The 18,160-nt window shown below is 58.7% G+C and overlaps 1 protein-coding gene across 1 annotated transcript; it reads right to left on the reverse strand.

Moving 5' to 3' along the window:
* Nucleotides 1-79: 79 nt before the first annotated feature.
* On the reverse strand, nucleotides 80-17,187 carry TCF25 (TCF25 ribosome quality control complex subunit). Its single transcript, XM_053914426.2, has 18 exons — nucleotides 16,868-17,187; nucleotides 14,487-14,642; nucleotides 13,459-13,533; nucleotides 12,240-12,358; nucleotides 11,720-11,785; nucleotides 9,202-9,284; nucleotides 8,172-8,302; nucleotides 7,805-7,904; nucleotides 6,623-6,716; nucleotides 5,383-5,475; nucleotides 5,146-5,251; nucleotides 4,298-4,457; nucleotides 3,125-3,212; nucleotides 2,510-2,668; nucleotides 2,273-2,363; nucleotides 1,886-1,965; nucleotides 590-662; nucleotides 80-332 (listed from the first exon to the last, which is right to left on the reverse strand). The coding sequence occupies exons 1-18, from the start codon at nucleotides 17,057-17,059 to the stop codon at nucleotides 174-176; spliced, it is 2,025 nt and encodes a 674-aa protein (XP_053770401.1). The 5' UTR covers nucleotides 17,060-17,187; the 3' UTR covers nucleotides 80-173.
* Nucleotides 17,188-18,160: the final 973 nt, after the last annotated feature.

An 18,160-nucleotide genomic window follows, 5' to 3' on the forward strand; every position in this document is an offset into this window, starting at 1 on the left:
GGATGCCGGCCCAGCCCGGGAAAGCAGAGTTACATGTGCAGGCGTGGCTGTTCCGCCGACAGGAGAGACAGGACAGGCAGGCGGACACCACATTTTTACTTCAGGGAGCTGGCCAGTTCTGACCAGACGAGTCGGGACCATAACTGCACGGTGCGGGTGCGACGTCAGCGCGCTCAGTCCCACTCCCCATCCCCCTCCGCGTGGGCCTCGTGCGGAGCCTCCGGGTCGTAGAAGTGGAAGGTGGCCATCATGTCGCGCACGGCCAGCATCAGCCTGTTCAAGCCCTGGTTGCGGTCCAGCCCCTCGGCCCCTCCGTCCTCTGGCCGCTCCCCCTGTGGCAATGAGACCAGTGTGAGCAGGGCTGTTGGGGACACGGGAGCCTGCGGAGGCGAGGAGGCCCTAGAAGCTGCACACACGTATCCAGCACGTCCAGCGTGGACATGCTGACGGAAGGGTGTTCGGTCCAGTCGGCAGCTACAGGCTCAGGCGGGCAGGGCCGGCGGGCACAACCGGCGTCCTGGGCAGACAGGGTGCCCCACTGCTGGCAGTGCACCCAGTTAGCGGGAGAGGCTGGAGTGTGCTCACTCACCTCTGTGGTGTAACTGGGCAGCAGTGACCGAAAGAAAAGGGCAATTGTGTTCCCACGGCTGACGGGACTTAGCCTGAAATGGAGAGGAGGGTCAGGAGACAGGGCAGGGACGGGAAGGCAGCAACTGCATGGGGGCTGAGCTGGGGCCTGCAGCCCCAGGGGCAAGCACCCCCGACTGCCGGTCAGCTTGGGGAGCACTACCAACTGTTCCTGAGGGGGGCTGACTCACGGAGCCAGGTGGAAAGCAGGGCCCCCACAGCCAGGCTGCATGCCGGGCACTGCACAGGGGCCTGCTTCTGAGAAACGCTGTGGGTTCCTGTAGTCCTTACAGCTGAAGGGGCATAAACTGGTCACGTAGATTCATCCGTGAAGACCCCTCCTGGTGAAGTGAGGTACTGCAGCCCAGCTCTGCAAGACTCAGAGGTGCCCCTCCGCAGGGGCCTCCTCTGCTCTGAAAGCTGATGGTCTACAGGGCTGGGCGCCCAGGGGGGGGACACCCTAAAGTCAGAAAAGTCCTACAGCCATTCCTGTGAATGGCTGGACAGCAATGGTCCTACATCAATGCTGTGACGTCCAGTATGCTGGCTTTTTCCTGAACCCATGAAACAGTAATGTCCACCTTGATTGGAGAGTTCAACTGGGGAATGTTACCTCATGAACATGCAATGCAATTCTTACAATTCAGTGGGAAAAATTCATCCTACAAAACATGTTCTACCAGGATCTGAATGCTCCTGCTCCCTTAAACGGGACAAGCTGTGGACCCTTCCAACCTGCGAGTCGGCGCTGGGGACACTGGGCTCAGCAATGACTCGGTTTCAGAGGCCACAAAGAAAAGAGCAGCCCCGTGGCCGCCTGCAGCCGTGGACTCCCTGCTCTCCCGGCCCAGACGCACTGGCCTTCGCATGAGCTGACTCTTCCGCTCAGGCCCAGTGCTTGTCAACCTGCCGCCCGGTCAGGGCACCTTGGGCCTCAGGGCACCCACCACTCCTTCCCCGCAGCTGCTGGCACAGGCCCTAGGCCTTGCCCCTGGCGTGTCTCCCCCACTGCGCTGCGCGCACCAGGAGCGCAGAGCTGGCCTCACGCTTGCTTCCCACTGAATGTGCAGCACCTGTGACGGGGCAACGCTCTGCGTCAGGCAGAAATGACCGGTGACGTCCACGCCCGCAAAGGCCGGTCCGTGACCCCAACACTCTGCTCTGCGGGCCTGTGTCTGGAGGGAGCAGCAAGCCCAGGGTCCAAAGCACTGACCTCAGAGCCAAAAAGCAAAGGAGCAAAAAACATGCAGATGGGTACCTCTCGGGCCTCGTGTAGGAGTAGATGGTGTCTGGAGGAGGCAGGGGGTCGAAGCCCATCACGGACTGCGTGGTCACGTCCTGCAGAAAGGGACACAGGATGGAGAGAGAGCCAAGCCCTGTGCTGTGCTTCCCTCCCCAAAGCCTATCAGCCAAGCCTGCTCTGAAGTGGACCTTCCTGAGGGAGCTGACCCTGGCGGCCAGGCTGGGCTTACTGTACCCAAGGCTTTGGCAACGGGTGGGACACACGACCACCCTCACACATGCCACGACCTCTACCCAGGGTGTCAGGATGTCACTGCGGAGCAGTAGGCTGCAGGCTGCGGCCCAAGGCTCCGAGGGGAGGGACCAGCTCACACTGGCTCCTGCTGGCAGCCCCACTCCTTACCGGGGGGAGTGCAGCAACAGCTTCCTTGATCTCAGAGAGGATCACATGACGGTGGATATTTCTGGGCGCACGCTGATAGAGCACCTTCCGCCTGGGGCCCGGGGAGAACAAGGGATAGCCCATGGAATGGAGCCCACCCCACCCCCACGTTTATGACCGAGATCCCTGAGCATTGGGGCCTCGTGCTTCCTGTGCGGACCCATCAGGCCAAGTGCTGCCTGACTGCCCCAGGCTCACCTGTTCTCACACTCTTCCACGGCAGGGTCCCCAGAGTCCACCGCCCGCAGGACCTCCCGGACGTTCTCCTCCAGCCAGTTCATGGTGGCAGCCTCTTTCCACAGGAAATGTGACCGCCCAAGGTACAGGCTCACCAGCTGACGCAGGGCGGGGGGCTGGCTGCAGGACAGCAGGGCCTGTCAGCACAGCCCTGCCCAGGCCCAGCCCCCACGGGCCCAGTGGCAGCTGGGGGGGGTATGTCTGGGGTGTGCCCAGAGCCTAAGTGAGCAGAGGCTGCCAAGCTGGATGTGCTGCCACCTGGGGGTTGGTGGGTACACAGGTGCTCTCCTCTGCACATGCACGGGGTCCTCACTAAGCACAAGCTCATCAATGGGAACATAAAGCACAGAAAGGACATGGGGCCGCAATGCCCTGCGCCCCTGCTCCTTGGAAAGCCTTGTGCTTTGGGCTGCAGGCCACTCACACGCCTGCCAGCTCCATGTCCAACAGACCAGGCCAACCAATGCCCACGGGACCCAGGCCCCTGCACACGCATGCATAGAACCTGCCAGGAAGATGGGGCCCAGCCACGAACACACAGGCACTCGGCCCCTCGGAGCGTCTTTCAGCCTCTACCTGATCTCGGCACTAGGGCCAAAGAAGCGGTGACCGGCGACGGCGGCGTCGGGCCGCACGCTGCAGCACTCGAGCAGGGGCATCAGAACTGTGGGAGGAAGCACAGCCCCAATGTGCCACTGACGCCCGGGAGGGCCCTCTGTCCTGCTGCCTCCCAGTGGCCCTGTCTGCACATGAGGGAGTCGGCCAGGACCCCTCTGAGCGCAGGAGCTTGGACATCCTCATCCCAGAGGCCACACACTCTGTTCCCTCGGCACCCTCCGAGGGAAAAGCCTCCTTCCCTGTGACTCTCCAGGGGGCTCCGTGCAGATGCAGAGCGAGGCTTCTGCCCCAGGCCCTGCCCAGAGGCAGCTGCGTAGGTGAAGGCCATGCACCCCTGCCAGTCAGTGAGCAGGCTGCATGGGTGGGCAGCTTTGCCATATAGGGGGCTCCAGAGCCACGCCTCTACCACCACCAGGCAGTGGCCTGGAGGCAGACCTCCTTCCTCCACATGAACAGACACAGCTCCAGCTGCTGGGTGGGGAGGGTCAGTTCCCTGAGACCTGCCAGGCAGCCCCGTGTGCACAGCAAGCCAGGCCAAACTGTGCAGCAGGGCTGGGGGGGCTGAGGTGTGGGGTGCGGGGAGCCTGAGACACTCGCCCTCCTCCCTGTCCCCCCAACAGCTCTTGTCCCTGTCTGCTCTGGCACCACCTCACACACCATCCCAGTGCCTGCCTCCCTGCCTGGGGGGGCAATGGCGAGCTCCTCTTGCAGGTCAGAGCCCTTTAAGGATGCGTGGGAAGCACTACAGCCACCTAGGGGATGAGCCACAGGCCTCGGCACCCCGACACCCATGGGACGGTGGTTTGAGAGGCCCCAGGACAACCTACGTCTTAGCCTCTCCAACCGGAAAGAAGCAGGATCACAAGACAAGAGTGTGAAGCCCAGCTGGCTAACTTGCCCTCCTGCCCCACTTCCCCCTCCATCCAGGGCCTTACTTCTTGCTCCCTAGAAAATGACATACCCTCTTCAGAAGCTAAGTCTTTTTCAAACAAACAGCCAACATTGAAGACATCCTAAAACCCCAGGCCACCCCCGAGACCCAAGTCAGTCCCGACTCCTCCTTGGCTTTTGCTTGGTCCCTTGGGCTGGTCTGACGGGGGGGTGGGGGGGGTGGGCTTGGGGGGCACCGACCTCCAGGGAACATGGTGAGTGCCTGGCGCAGCAGGAGGGAGGCCTTTTCCCTCATGGTGCTGAGCTCCTGGTCCGGGAGGTCCGCCTGCTGGCTCAGCAGGAAATAGGCCAACGGCACGGAGAAGGCAAAGTTTGGGAGCTGGGACAGGTTCCGATGAGCCTACAGGGGGTGAAGACCAGAGGCTAAGATCTCGGAGAGCCAGCACAGGGGGCGTGTCTCTGCAGTACTCAGTGTGACGATGACAGTCTCACTTTGGGGGGGGGGTCGCTTTGAAGAAGTGACACACAGTCGTCCCCCCGTATCCACGGGGGCATGCTGCAAGACCGCAGTGGATGCCCAGCGCCGTGGCCAGCACCGAAGCCTGCACTCACCGAGTCCCTGCCTGTACGTGCGTGTCCGTGACCACGCCCAGTTTGCGGACTGGGCAGAGAGAGAAGTTGATGGCAGTCAAACACGACGACAGTCTGAGGCACGACAGTGAAAACTGCATGGGTCTCTTTTCTTCCTTTCCATCTCACTGACAGGAGATGTTTTCACCACAGATTTTAACAACCTTGGCGTATGACTTTTTCTTTCCTCATTTGGTTGAGAAACTTTCACCCTCTCACTTAAATGAAGCTTTTCACAGCTTCCCTGGGACAGCGCCACATCGCTTGCATCGGCACTCTAGTGCGTTGGGGCATCACGAAGTGAAATTGGGGTGACTGGCACACAAGCCCTGCAATACCTTGCTGGTCTCTCTCATAACCCAGATGACTCCTCTGTGTGCCTGTCAACCAGGCCAGGCCAGACGCACAAGGGTCTCCTGGGACCCTGGGCAGGCCCCATGTCGGCCGCTCACACCTACCTCCCACTCCTCGAACAGGCGGACCAGGTACTCGTAGCTGCGCGCCCGTAAGGCCAGGTGGTCCACCAGCAGCAGCATGCACAGGGGGTCCTCGTCCGGCTCAAGGCTTCCAGAGGCAGCGCAGGGTGGGGTGGGGTGGGGGGGAACAGAGGGAGACAAAACCCAGAGTGGGCCCATGTCGCTGTCATGGCCTGTGGCTACTGAGGAAGAGGCCGCGGCCGTGGCCAGAACGCCTACCTCAGGATGAGCTTGCAGTACTCCAGCGCCGTGCGTGGGCAGCCACGCTTCTCTAGAAAGCTCAAGTGCTTGTACAGGGCCAGGTAGAAGCTCCTAGACCCAAGACAGTGCCGCATGAATTAGAGCGACAGCAGGCGGCAGAGCGACGCCACCCTGTCCTGCTGGCTGCGTCGGCACTTCCTGTGGGGCCTAATCGCCGTGAACGCTCCGGAACGCTCCTGGGTCTGCAGAGAAGGCGACGCTCTGCTTGCTGTTTGAGGTACACGTCTGTCCGTGTACAGAAAACCAAGCTCATCTGCTCGGTCGAACCTCTCCCTTGGGTTTTGGTTTTGGTTTAAGTCATCATTGAAGGGAACAGAGTTAAAACCCATCATCACTACCACCTGGACCCACCTCTCACTCCAACAGCTGCGGCAGTCTGTCGCTGGAGCGCTGAGTTTGTGGCGGGAACGATCCTAGTGGACCATTGCTTTATCCAGACCTCCCGCCCGGGGAGTGCCTGGCAGTGTGAGAACCTCACAACCTGCCTCAGAGCACTAAGAATTCACGTGGAGAGACCAGGCTAACAGACACCAGCGGTGGGGGGCTCAGATGCAGCCCACAGTGCAGGGGTGCAGGGGTCAGCACACCGAGGACCAGGGTGGCCTCTGGGGTGGGGCTAGGAAAACGCCCCCGGCTGCCAACAACCAGAGAGAGCTGGAGAGCACAGGAGGGCGCAGAGGGCCCAGGACAGCCGGCAGGACCCCCACCAGGGCCCTGATGACCAGGCTGAGGCCAGTGGGGGGTTGCTGAGGCCACTCAGGGCCTGAGTGGAGCTCTCAAGGCAGCAAAAGTTTCTGCAAGACATGGGGGCCCTGTACGCACAGCTGGTCGCTTCCAGAAACAGAGTCAGGCTGTGCCCAGTACACTCAAGAATCGCACACACTCGTGGACAAAGCGTGGCAGGGCATTCTACACTCACAGGGCACGGCTCCTTTTGTGCAAAGACACATGGGAACCTGTGTACAGACCCCCCCAGGGTGAAGTGGCTCATCAGGTTCACTTGTGACATGGACAGGCACGACCCCTGCCAGTGGTCACCCAGCCAGCCCAGCCCTCCTGCACTCACGCTTTAAATGCAGCGCGATGCCCAGTCTGAGCCACCAGAGGGACCCCGTGTGGACAGCCCATGCCCCAGCTCGTGCTCCTCCCCACAGGTTCTCCCGTCACCCAAAAGAAGAGCAGGGAGGTGTGCTCACACCTGTTCTCAGGTCTGCGGTAGTCCAGCCGGCAGGCCCCGCTGGTGAGGCTGAACAGGGGGTGGAAGGCGCACTCCATGCTGTACAGCGCTCTCTCTGTGGGCCGCACAAACACCAAGGGACCGCGTCACAGCCCCCGCGCGGGAGACTGCAACCCCGTCCACTGCGCCTGGGGACACGGAAAGCTCTGCGAGGAAGGAGGTCAGGTAACTAGGACTAGGGGAAGTGGCAGGGCACAGAGGTGACGCTCGAGGTCCCTGAGGCCACTCTGCATTCACTCCGCCCACAGGATCTGAGCTGGCAGCACCCGATTCCAGACAGAAATGCGCGCACATCCTTCCCTGGCCGGGCAGCGCAGGTGGTTGGAGTGTCGTCCCATAGACCGAAAGGCCGTGGGTTTGACTCCCGGGCGGGGCACATGCCCAGGCTGCGGGTTCTACCCCCAGTCAGGGCATGTAGAAGGCAGCTGATTGACGTTTGTCTCACACTTTGATGCCCCTCCCTCTTTCTCTTTCTCTCTCTCCCTTCCTTTCTCTCTAAAAAGCAATGAAAAAATATCCTCGGGAGAGAATTTTTTTAAAAAAGGAAGAAATGCACTCATGTCCTTGCAAAACACACACACAGGACCCAGCAGCTCACCCACAAGGGCCGGAACGCGGGAACGACCCAGTGTCTGCCAGGCGCTGCATCACACAGTGGAGCGCCGCCCAGCCTCGGAGACACTGGTGAGCGAAGCAGCCAGACAGACACATTTCCACAATTCCACTGCTCAGAAAGGTCCGGAACAGGCAAGCCCAGAGACAGAAAGCAGACCGGCGGTTGCCTGGGGCTGGGAATGAGGTGGCAGGCGACCACTGAGTCCAGGCTAACAGACTCCAGCAGTGGGGGTCTCAGATGCAGCCCACAGTGCAGGGGTGCAGGGGGTCAGCTCGCCGGGACCTTTTCTTCTGTAAGTAATGAAAATGGTCTAGGATCTATGAGGGTCTGTACAACTCCAGCATTTATCAAAAAGCCAATGAACTGTATTCTTTAAGTGGGCGAATTTCATGTAATGTGAATTCTACCTCAAAGCTGTTATTTTAACAGTATCTCGGCAAACCCAGTGTCACCAAACAGCACCTGTGCCGCCAGCCTCTGAGACGCGAGGGGGAGGGGAGGGCGGGTGGGCAGCAGGCGGCTCTCACCCACGAGGTCGCGCGCCATCTCCTGGTCGTCCTGGAAGCGGCAGGCGTCGCTGAGCTGCAGCAGTGAGTCGACGTGATAGGGGCTGGTCTGCAGCAGAACCTGTGAGGCCGGAGGGGACGCTGGCCACAGCTGCCACAGGGCCCTCCGGGGACGACACCCGGGAGACACCAGACCCCTGGGCACGTCTTTCTCTCGGGCACCTCAGCCTCAGCGAAAACATCCCCGGTGACGACTCTCAGCCCCCAGCTCGGACGCTGAGGGACGCGGCTGTGAAGCCGAACCGCTGACTTGACTAGAGAGGCAGCTCCGGACTCGTCGCCAGGTGTCTCCACCTGCCCCTGCCCCCAGGGCCCGGGCGCCACGCACCACGATGTTGTTGGGCTCCATGGACTCCACGGCGGCCAGGAACTTGTGCTGCGTCTGCTGGTACTCCTCGCTGTGCTCGAACGCGAAGTAGGACAGGCCTTTCTTGGACTCCAGCAGCCGCATAGACAGGCCTGGGGACACCACCAGGTCAGGCCCCTCAAGGTGCTCGTGGCGAGGAAGCCCTGCACACTCAGCCTGCGCTGCCGCATGGGAGTGCTGTCGCAGCGCCAGGGCGGACGGCCCACACCCCCTCCGCTCTTTCCCACAGAGACGCTCCCCTGGGGAGTGTGGACAGAACACCAGCCCCCAGGACAACAGTGCAGGGGCTGGGCAGGCATGGAGGCGACGTGACCATGACCTGTGACCAGACGCCGTGTGTCCCTGCTCCTTGCACCTGAGCCTTCGGGGCACGGGGCTGTTTCTCCAATGAATCTAGAACTCCGGTTTCCCTTCATCACCTTCAGGAACTAGGTCCGCGCGTCCCAGTCACCCTCAGCTCACACTCTGCTGACGGCTGCACTAGGGCCGTGTGCGGCAGGACACAGGGCTAACACGCCCCTACCTCTGCCCAGGCTCGGGGCGTCTCTCCCCTGCCGCTCGCCCCCACCCCAGCCTGAGGGCCCCTCCAGGCTATGCAGCCAAGCCGCCCCGATGGGCCGCTGGCCCGCGCCCCACACCTTTCTGCACTGCTGCTGTTTCTCTTTAAAGTATGTGATGTGTCAGTTTGCCACAAAAAATAAAATATCATACTTTACAAATAAACTTGATTGCTTCCTATGGTATAGTATCCACAGGAAAAAGCAAGAAAGTAGGAAAAAACTGCACTGAAACTTGGTCAAGAAGACACACGGTTGGCATGCGGGGGGCTGTGCCCTGACGCTGGGAGTGTCTCCTCTGGTGCCATGCCAGGCCCTCGGTCACGGCACACGGCTCTGCCCAAGCCAAGGAGCGACCTGGCCAAATGGGTTCAGACCCCAGCAGTGCCCAGCATCGGCCATGGCACAACCCCTGCACCCCTGCAGCCCCTCACCTGGCTTGGTGTACCGGGGCCAGGTGCTCTTCGGGGTCGTCAGCCACGTACACTTGGGGTACACGCGCTGTCTCTGCCTCGGCCTACGGAGAACAGCACACAGCACAGCTTCACCTGTGCCGCCTGACCTCTGCCCGGCCGTGAGAGCAAACCCGCGGGGCCGGGGGTGGGGAGGTGCGCGGCTGCACTTCCACACGCGGTAATTACTTCGTGTGACCACTGCCGGACGAAGCTGGGACCTGTGACTGAAATAACCAGATGACCAGAGAAAGCAAAGAAACAGGAAACTGGCGGCCTGGCAAAGTGGCAGGGAAGGTGACGGGGGGTTAAAAACCTACACCACAGACGACGAGAATGCGAGCGAGCCTGCAGGCACCCTGTGGACGCCCACGGGCTGCATCTGGAGGACGGGTGGGACAGGCCATGTAGTGGGCCGACCTCCCTCTGGAGGTGAGGTCCCATCTCCTCCCCTCTCCTGGGACTCCCCAACGACAGGTGTGAAAAGGGGGAGACCTGCAGCCTGCTAACATCAGCACCAACATCAGTTTCTGGGAGGAGGCCAGCCCAACTGCAGTGCAGGGCGGGCGGCAGACACAGCTCCGCAGACTTTGGCGCAGACGCCCCCTCCACCCCTCGCCCCGCACCCCGGGGACTCTCTGCAGGTGGCGGACCTACCCAAGTGCTGGTCACAAGGAGGGGTTTCCGCTCTATCAGCGACGCTTTGTTTCTTAAGCTGAGCGATGAGCACACAGATATGCGTATGTAATTACCTACACTTTTTTTATAAACTGAACTATTCCACTTAGGAAAAACATGAGTGAAAACTTAAACTGTGCTAGAAACACGATGAAAAAGCATGTTTCTGCTCCCAGTAAGAAAGTCAAAAGCTGCAGGGAGAAGACCGCCCCACGAGAAAAGCCCGGGCAGGTCTGCGGGAGAGCAACCTGGGAGAGGGTTCTGTGCAGGCAGCCAGGTGCCCACGGGAGCGGTAACAGTCCTGTCCGTGGAACCCCAGGGACAGACCAGCCCTGCGGGGACCTTCCTACGAACAGACGCAGACTGGGCCGAGGCAGCTTTGACTGTGCTGGGCGGTGGGATGGGGGTGGGGGGCACAGAGACAGAGGAGGGGAGGGCCATTGAGAAAGAGCAGAGAGTGCAGCAGCTGCGATTCCGAGTGGCCACCAGAGACGACAGGCAGGCACCCGTGGGAGCAGGTGGGGGATGAGGGACAGGAGGAACAGGGAGGGGACCCCGGCTTCTCAAGGAAGCCATTGGGTAGGACTTACATTTTAAAGAAATAAATAAGTATATACCACTAAAAACAACAAGCGTAATTACTATTAACTTAGTTACTAGCTTTAACTCAGACAGAAATAAGACCAGGCAAAAATGTCAAGAAATGGCAGAGACAGACCAAGCAGACGCAGACACAGGGGACGAGGATGGGGTGGGCAGGGAGAAGGCTGGCCTAGGGCGGCCCAGACGGCCAAGAGGAGCAGTTTAAAGTGCACATGTTTTTTCATTAATATTAAAAAAAAGAGAGACAAAGTCAGAAACCCTTGTGTCCTAAATAACACCAGAAATAAAAGCAAACTATAAAGTAAAAACCATTATAAATACAAGGAAAGTGTGGGCAAATAACAGGGCAAAAAATCCTCAACCTTCCTCATAATCACAGAAAGGTCAAATCATCAGACAGCTGTGCCTGTCTGCCGGGGAGACTGTGAGCCCCCGTGTGCCTGGGGAGGAGCAGTGTGGTCAGGGGCACAGCTGTGTGGCTCTTCTGGCAGCCAGCGGGGTGATGTGTCGCTGGGAAAACCCAAATCAGGGCGATTTCTCCAGAAAGGCTGGCACAGATGCAGGGGCTGCAGTCAACACACAGCCTGACGCCTGTCCCCTAGGGCGAGAGTGGTCCCCACGCACCAGGGTATGGCCGCAGGGGGCGTGGGGACCAGCACCACTCTGGGGCTCTGGGGAGGTGCAGTGACCCAGCAACCTGTCCTGAAGGGTTATCTCTTGGGGGTTGTCCAAGTAGACAATTCTGACTTGCTTGCATTTTTTAATGAGAAGTATTCAGTTCCATAATCAAAAAAAGTTCTACAATCAGACAAAATTCTGTTGGGGTGAAGGCTCCCAGAACACCCTTCCTCCCACAGGGAGCCCCAGAACCAGCCCCTCGTGCTCCAACCATTTCTCACGGTGACTCCCACGGGGCACCAGCCACTAAGAACTCTTATGTTAACAAAGATGAAACCTGTCCCAGAACCGAAACTCCAAGTCAGTTTTGCTGCCAATTGAGAAGCAAGAATGAACCCGCCTGAGATTTCAAGGCTAGAAGCTCAAAAGTTAGGAATCTTTGCTAAAGAAAGCAGTGGGCCCAACAGCCACAGACAGGTCCGACTCCAGCGGCCCCCCAGCCCCGCCCTCGGAGCCCCAGAACTGGTGCTCACAGGGGCTCTGTTCACCTGGGCTTGGCAGCCCCACCTGCAGTGGAGAACACAACCCACGCTGGTCTTACCTTTGCTCCCCCAGGACAGCTCGAGCGCCAAAATACCTTTTCAGTTCTGTGTCTGGATTCAAGTGTCTAGAGAATTTGTAATTAAAAAGAAAAAAAAAATGAACTTTAGTTCTTTTACAATGATTCTGGGAATTTTAGTAAGTCACATAAAACCCCCAGTGGGGAAAACTGCTGTTTTGGCGTCAAAGACGATTTGTAAGTCTGCTTTCTCTACAGCCACCCGACCGGAGGCCAAGGTAGGACAGCGAAAGCCTGGACTAGGCGGGCACAGGTTTTCCTTCGGCATCTGTGGGGACGAGGCGGGCGACTGACCCCAGGATGACATCTCATGGTAGCAGTGTCCTCACACACACCCGAACTAAGAGCAAGAGGCCCTTGGAAAAGGAGGAACCCCTTGTTCCTCTTTCTCCTCGTTCCTCAACATTTGGTAATGCACCCCTATCACTTCTAAGTGAGGAGAGGAAGCTTTCTTCCTCCTCCTGGCCGCGGCGCCCGCGGTGGCCCGGGAGGGCAGTGGTACCTGTGCTCCACATACAGCACGTGCCTCCTCGCGCTCAGGGGCTGCGGGCTGGGGCGCCGCGGGCCGCCGCTGTCCTCGATCCTCTCCAAGATGCGATCAATGTCTTCCAGCCCATTTTCCTAAAAGCCCCAAAACCATGTATTAATCACCGTCCTCACTCCACTTTAAGCATCACAACAGATAACCATGTGATTCACTTTGACAAAGAACAACTGTCACACTGCTAACTTCCTGAAGGACAGCGAGCATATGGCCGAGAGAGGAGGAGGGTGTTCCTGGAAGGGGCTCCGACGAGACAGAAGCACCACAAGGGCCCCGGGCCGTCTGAGTCCCGAGCCCACGCCTCTGGTCTCGAAGGTCGGCTCATCCCCTCAGGGAACTGAGCTGGGACTGGAGGTGCTGATGAACAGCCACAAAGTTGCAACTTCTGTTTTGGGACTAAGAAAGGGGACAGGGAGGCCCAGGAGCAACATGGAAAGATACTTTCTGGGGACACACTGCCCCTGGGGGCGTCTGTCCTTGGCACTGGACACAGGTCCAGCCTGGTGCTGCAGGCTGAGGAGGGGCTCTGCTACCCTGCAGCGTCATCTGGGGGCAGAGCAGGACTTGGACCTCAAGGAACGACACCAGCGAACACAGAAGCAAAGCTGGGTAAGCAATTTCCCCTTTTAATCTCTCTAACCTCTAAACTAGTTACTCCTGGTGGGAAGAAATCAAAATATCAAATAAAAACAAACTGCTTTCCTTTCCACGATAGTGCTCGCACAAACACAGTGACATCCCTACGCCTTCCCACCTGTCTGCTTAGAAGTGCTGCAGGCACCAGCCCCACAGAGGGACACAGGACAAGACGGGCAAGGCCAGGCTGCATGCACAGGGGAAGTGGTGTGGAGATAGGATACAGTGGCTGCGGTGGGCAGATTACGCTGCTTTTCCACAGAAAAGGCACAGCTGCAAAGACTGGGGGGGCTGAGGCTTGAGTGTGTGGCGCAAGGTGGCAGATCTGAGAGACGCTCGCCGTGAAGACGTGTGAGCGGTCTGAACTGGGAGCACATAGGAGGAGACAGAGCCAAGGGACCCATTTCTAAGCTTCATATTTTGTTTTATTATGTGACAATAAAACCTTGAGGAAATGTTTGCTTCACACAAACAAACAAACTCCCTGACACCACCTGAGAAAAAGCCAGAAAAGGGGGGGGGGGGTGTCTGCTGGACATACCAAAGTTTCTCCTGTAGCATTTTTCTTATTTTTCTGCTTCTTTTTCTTCTTTCGGAGTTTGCCACTGGCATTAGACTAACAAACGAAGCACATCTTAATCAGTGCAAAGAGACAATGAGATCTTCCACCCTAACACCCAGAGCGGAAGCTAAAGAGGGACAGCGACCAGGACACAGGCCTGGTGTCCCCATTCCACTTTCTCAATGTCCTAGGACCTCACCTACTTCTCAGACAACAAACACCTCCCCGAGTCTCCCCACCTTGAATGCAGCGCCCCCGTTCCTCTCACACCTCTTCCTGACACACCTGGGGGCTCCCTGTGACCTCCTGAGGCTCGGAGTTCTGACCTCTGCCCACCAGCCCTCTGCTTTCACCCTCTGCTGCCACACTCAACCACTCGGAGACCAGGCCCCGCATCACAGTCCCCATACCCATGTCCCTCTGCCTCAACACCTAGCACACCTTCACCTGGACCTCTGCTCCCATCACAGTGTGGAGGCTCCTTGGGGAGGCCCCCCCATGCTCATCAGCTCTCCCCAACTGGAGCTGTCCCTCCATCCCTGTCCTCCTTGACCAGAGGTCCCTGGAGGGCAAAGACTCGTCCCGAGAGCCTGGGAGGCTCCCTAAGCACGTGTTGGATGCGTGAGCGAAAGGCCCTTGGAGGGATGTTCCCCCGTGCCCTAGAGGACACAGAGCTAGCAGGGCTCACACGTTTCTTCGCCACGTGTCCCCCCAGGGCCGTGGTGCACCCGGCCTGAGCTCTGGACGCACGCTTCCGAAGAGCACGCGCCCTGCTGAGCAGGGGACTCTCCCGAAAGCAAGGGAGACGGTGTCTGTGCTGGGGAGACTGGTCTGGGGGACCCCAGATGCAGCAGCCCTGACAGCCACCAGTCTTGAGGGTTTCATGCACATCTGACCAGGGCTCCCCCAGAAATTTGGGGTGACTGAGCAATGAACAAGATGGAACTATGAAAATGACGGCAGGGAGTACGTGCCTAGGCACCTCCTGCCCCCACAGCCCCTCCCACCTGCTCCAGGGGTGCTGCCCTGCCAGCCTCCTCTCCATCCTTCTCGGGCTCGGCACCTCCACTCTGGGACCTCCTCTTGCTCCCCAATACCGCAGCATCTGTGGGCAGACTCTCCCCATTCACCACAGGCCCCTCCTCCAGGTCCTCAATGTTTATCTGCAAAAACGGAGGGGAGAGAAGAGGGCATTGCGTGGGTGTCCGGTCACCACTGCATCCTGGTGCTCCTGTGAGGTGCGTCCGCAACGACAGCAGGGAGGCCACGTGGGGCTGGGGAGGAAGGAGCACGAGCATACTGTGCCCACAGGCCTCAGTGCCGGCACCCGAGCAGGTCCTGGGTCAGGGCTCCTGCAGTCCACTGCTCCACAGTGTCCTGTCTTCAGAGCTGGCAGAGGTCAGAGTCCCCAAACATCACAACTTACCCCCATGAACACCGCCCAGGGCCACGGTCACACAACGGAGCCCACGCTCACCCCCACACAGATGGATCTGAGGGTCACAGTGCTAAAGAGGAGCAACTCCCAGGACCCCCCCACACCAAACACACACATCTGGAGGAGAGATGGAGACGGGGTGAGGGCAGCAGAGGTGGGTCCAGGTTACTGGGAAAGCTCTGGCCCTTCAGCTAATAAGTTAATACACAAATAAAAGAGGCCACCGCGTAACAATAACCAGATCTGACGGACCCAATCTGGTGCACTCAAGTCCAAAAATAAATAAATAAAACTGTATGTTCAATTTAGAACACTTAAAAAATATAAAGCTAAAAAAAAAACATCTACTCTAACCCCGCAAGCCTGAGATAACTTTGAAGTGCAACTGGGACCGTGCTGTGGCCGTGACTTTTCATTGACGAGAACGCAAGGCAAAGGCACCGTCGCCGTCCCCAGTGGGCCCGCTGTCCAGCTGGAAAGCAGCAGAGAAAGCAGGAGTCAGTTTTGTGCTCTCGGGTTTGCCTCCTTTACCAGTGATTTCCACGTGGAAGGATAAACTCGGGAGTGCGTTACACGTGTCTGTCTTGCAGACCCCTAGACCTTTGTGGATAAAAAGAGCACCTGACAGGGTGCCGCTGGAATTCTACCAAAACGGGGTCTGCCACAGCACCCCCACTAACAGGCGCCTGCTCCCTGAGACGCCTTCTTCTGCGAGGCAGCATCAGGGCGTCAGGGGCCCAGGTGTGGTCTGGCTGGTTAGGGTCTTGCAGCAAAGGGGGGAAAGCTGGAATAAGGCTCCTGTGGACATCTCCTCTAAACTCTGGGTGTCATGGAGAACTGGCACCCGCACTTTCCTCATCATTCAACTAAGGGTGCCACCAGGGCCCCTCGTTAGTGGGGTGCTGGATTCCTATTATAAAGTCACATCCTCTTCCTTAAAAAAAAAAAAAATCCTGTTTTTTAGCCCCCTTTCGGAAACTGAGGTGTTTTAAAGAATTGACATTCATAATAAGCTCTAAGCCAAGCTAAGCCTTGACAGAAACAACTGCTGATTCTATGCGCACACTGGGCGCTCACACGATGCGGGACACACAGGTGAGCAAATACGCGTTACCTGCCCACGCAAGGAGCTCAGAGAATCGAGAACACGGGAAGGAACATAACGCCCTGGCCGGGTGGCTCAGTTGGTTGGAGCGTCATCCCATACACTAAAAGGTTGCAGGTTCGATCTCCGGTCTGGGCACGTACCAGAAGCAAGGAACTGATGTTTCTCTCTCCCTTCCTCTCTCTCTAAAATCAATAAACATATGCTCAGGTGAAGATTTTTTAAAAACCTATAAAAAAGACAGCACACACAAGAAAATTACAGACTGAGGCCAGCGCTAAGGAGACACGGGTGAGACTGTATTCCTTCAATTCACATCTACTGTGTTACTTCTCTGTGCTGGACACCTGCTGGCGGGGATGCAGCGATGAGCAAGACACCACGTCCGGTGTGAGGAATAAAGGAGAATGTTTGTAAAGACCCTTCAAGTGCCTGGCGTGGAGATGAAAATCAAGGGAAGAGTGCTCAAGATCCTGAGAAGGGAAGCCCTGCCCCCACGCTTCCGCCCCGCCCATCGATGCCACAGACTTGCCCACCACGGGGCAGCCCCACACCTCAACTGATGGCCACGCCCACTACAGGGCAGCTCAGCTCACTTGCCCCGCCCCTAGCGCCGGCTCAAACCCGAGGTGGCCCCGCCCACTGCCCCTGCCCACCCTCGTGACCGTAAGCCCCGCCTACTCCCCTCGTCCCGCCCTCTACAGTGCGGCCAGGACACTGGATCGCCCCGCCCCGTGACGTCACTGCCTCACACCTCCCACCCCCACCCCGAGCTGTTCGGCCCCGTGCAGACCCGCCTCCCACGCGGGGTCCCCGCCGCCCCCACCCCAGGCGGCGCAGCTCACCAGCTCGAACCGGTTGTTGACTTGGACACCCTCCTTCCCTGCGCCCGGCAGGCGCCGAGCGCCTGGCCCCCGCTTTGGTCCTTCTTCTTCCGCATCATCTTCATCACGGAAGCCAAACTGCAGGGCGCCGGGCCCGAGGGGCTCCTGTCCGCGCTGTTCCCCCCTTAGCCTCCGGAGGGCCCGGCGCGACATAGGACCCCAACGGCCGCTGACGTCTAGGGACTGGGAGAAGACTGGCAGAAAAGAGAGCGGCCGGCGCGCCTGCGCACTTACGGCGCGCTGGCGCGGGGCTGGCTAGTGGCGTCTGCGCGCTGCGGCTCTCCGGGACTTCCGCTCTGTTCCCGGTGGCGTCAAGGAAGGTGCGGGCGAGCCCGGACGTGTTCTCGCGCGATTTGCATGCCCCTGGCGGGTGTGTCCGAGTGTTCCGGAGGCGTGCCTGCGACGACTTTCGGGTTGGGATGCGGGAGCCGGGCACATAGGCTCGCAGTCTCCTGCGCCGGGACTTAGGCCCTGTTTTGCGGGGTTACGCAGGTGGGGCCAGGTGAGGGGACGATGCGCAGGTGACAGCTGGAGGGACCTGTAGGGCCCTGGGCTCCGCTCTCCTACTCGTGACTCCTCAGCCTGACTCCAAGGCTGTAGACGGGACAATCCCCGCATTAGCAGTAAGCGCACCCAAACCAAGTAGCTCCCCAAAGCTGCGGAATTCCCGACAACACGCAGGGAGAACCCCCATGCCGGAGTGGACTGAAACTGAATCTGTCCTGCTTGCTTTCTGCCGCCAATGCACCCCAGGTGACTTCCTGTACCTCTAGGGAAACTGTGGTCTGAGGTGAACTCGCCACCCTAACTGCGTCATAACCTCCTGGGAGGCTGTTATAATAAAGATGAAGGACCCAGCCCTAGACATTTCAGGTGGGGCATTGACATTTTAAAAAGCTCTTTGGAGATTAAAGTGTGAATGCAGGCAGGACTGAGAGCCCTGCACTGCCATCCAAGTGCAAGGGCAAGATGACCTGGTGTGGCAGCCTTGAGCGTGGGGATGGCTGTCACTATGGAGCCTGGCCAGGCCCTGTACTAAATTCTCACCTCATCTTGCGAACTAGAGATCCCCTTTTACAGGTAAAGAAACTGGGATTCACAGAATAACCGGCCCAGGTGCAGCCTGGCTTTGCATTTGTGTCTGTGGCTCCAGAGTTCATAGCAGGAAGTGTAACAGTGGACAATTGTAACCCACCCACTGTTCTTTCAACATTGTTTCTCTAAGTGTGGACTCTGACTAATCTGTAGCTTATA

The sequence above is a fragment of the Desmodus rotundus genome, chromosome 12 (genome assembly GCF_022682495.2).
Source record: "Desmodus rotundus isolate HL8 chromosome 12, HLdesRot8A.1, whole genome shotgun sequence".
Classification (NCBI taxonomy): domain Eukaryota; kingdom Metazoa; phylum Chordata; class Mammalia; order Chiroptera; family Phyllostomidae; genus Desmodus; species Desmodus rotundus.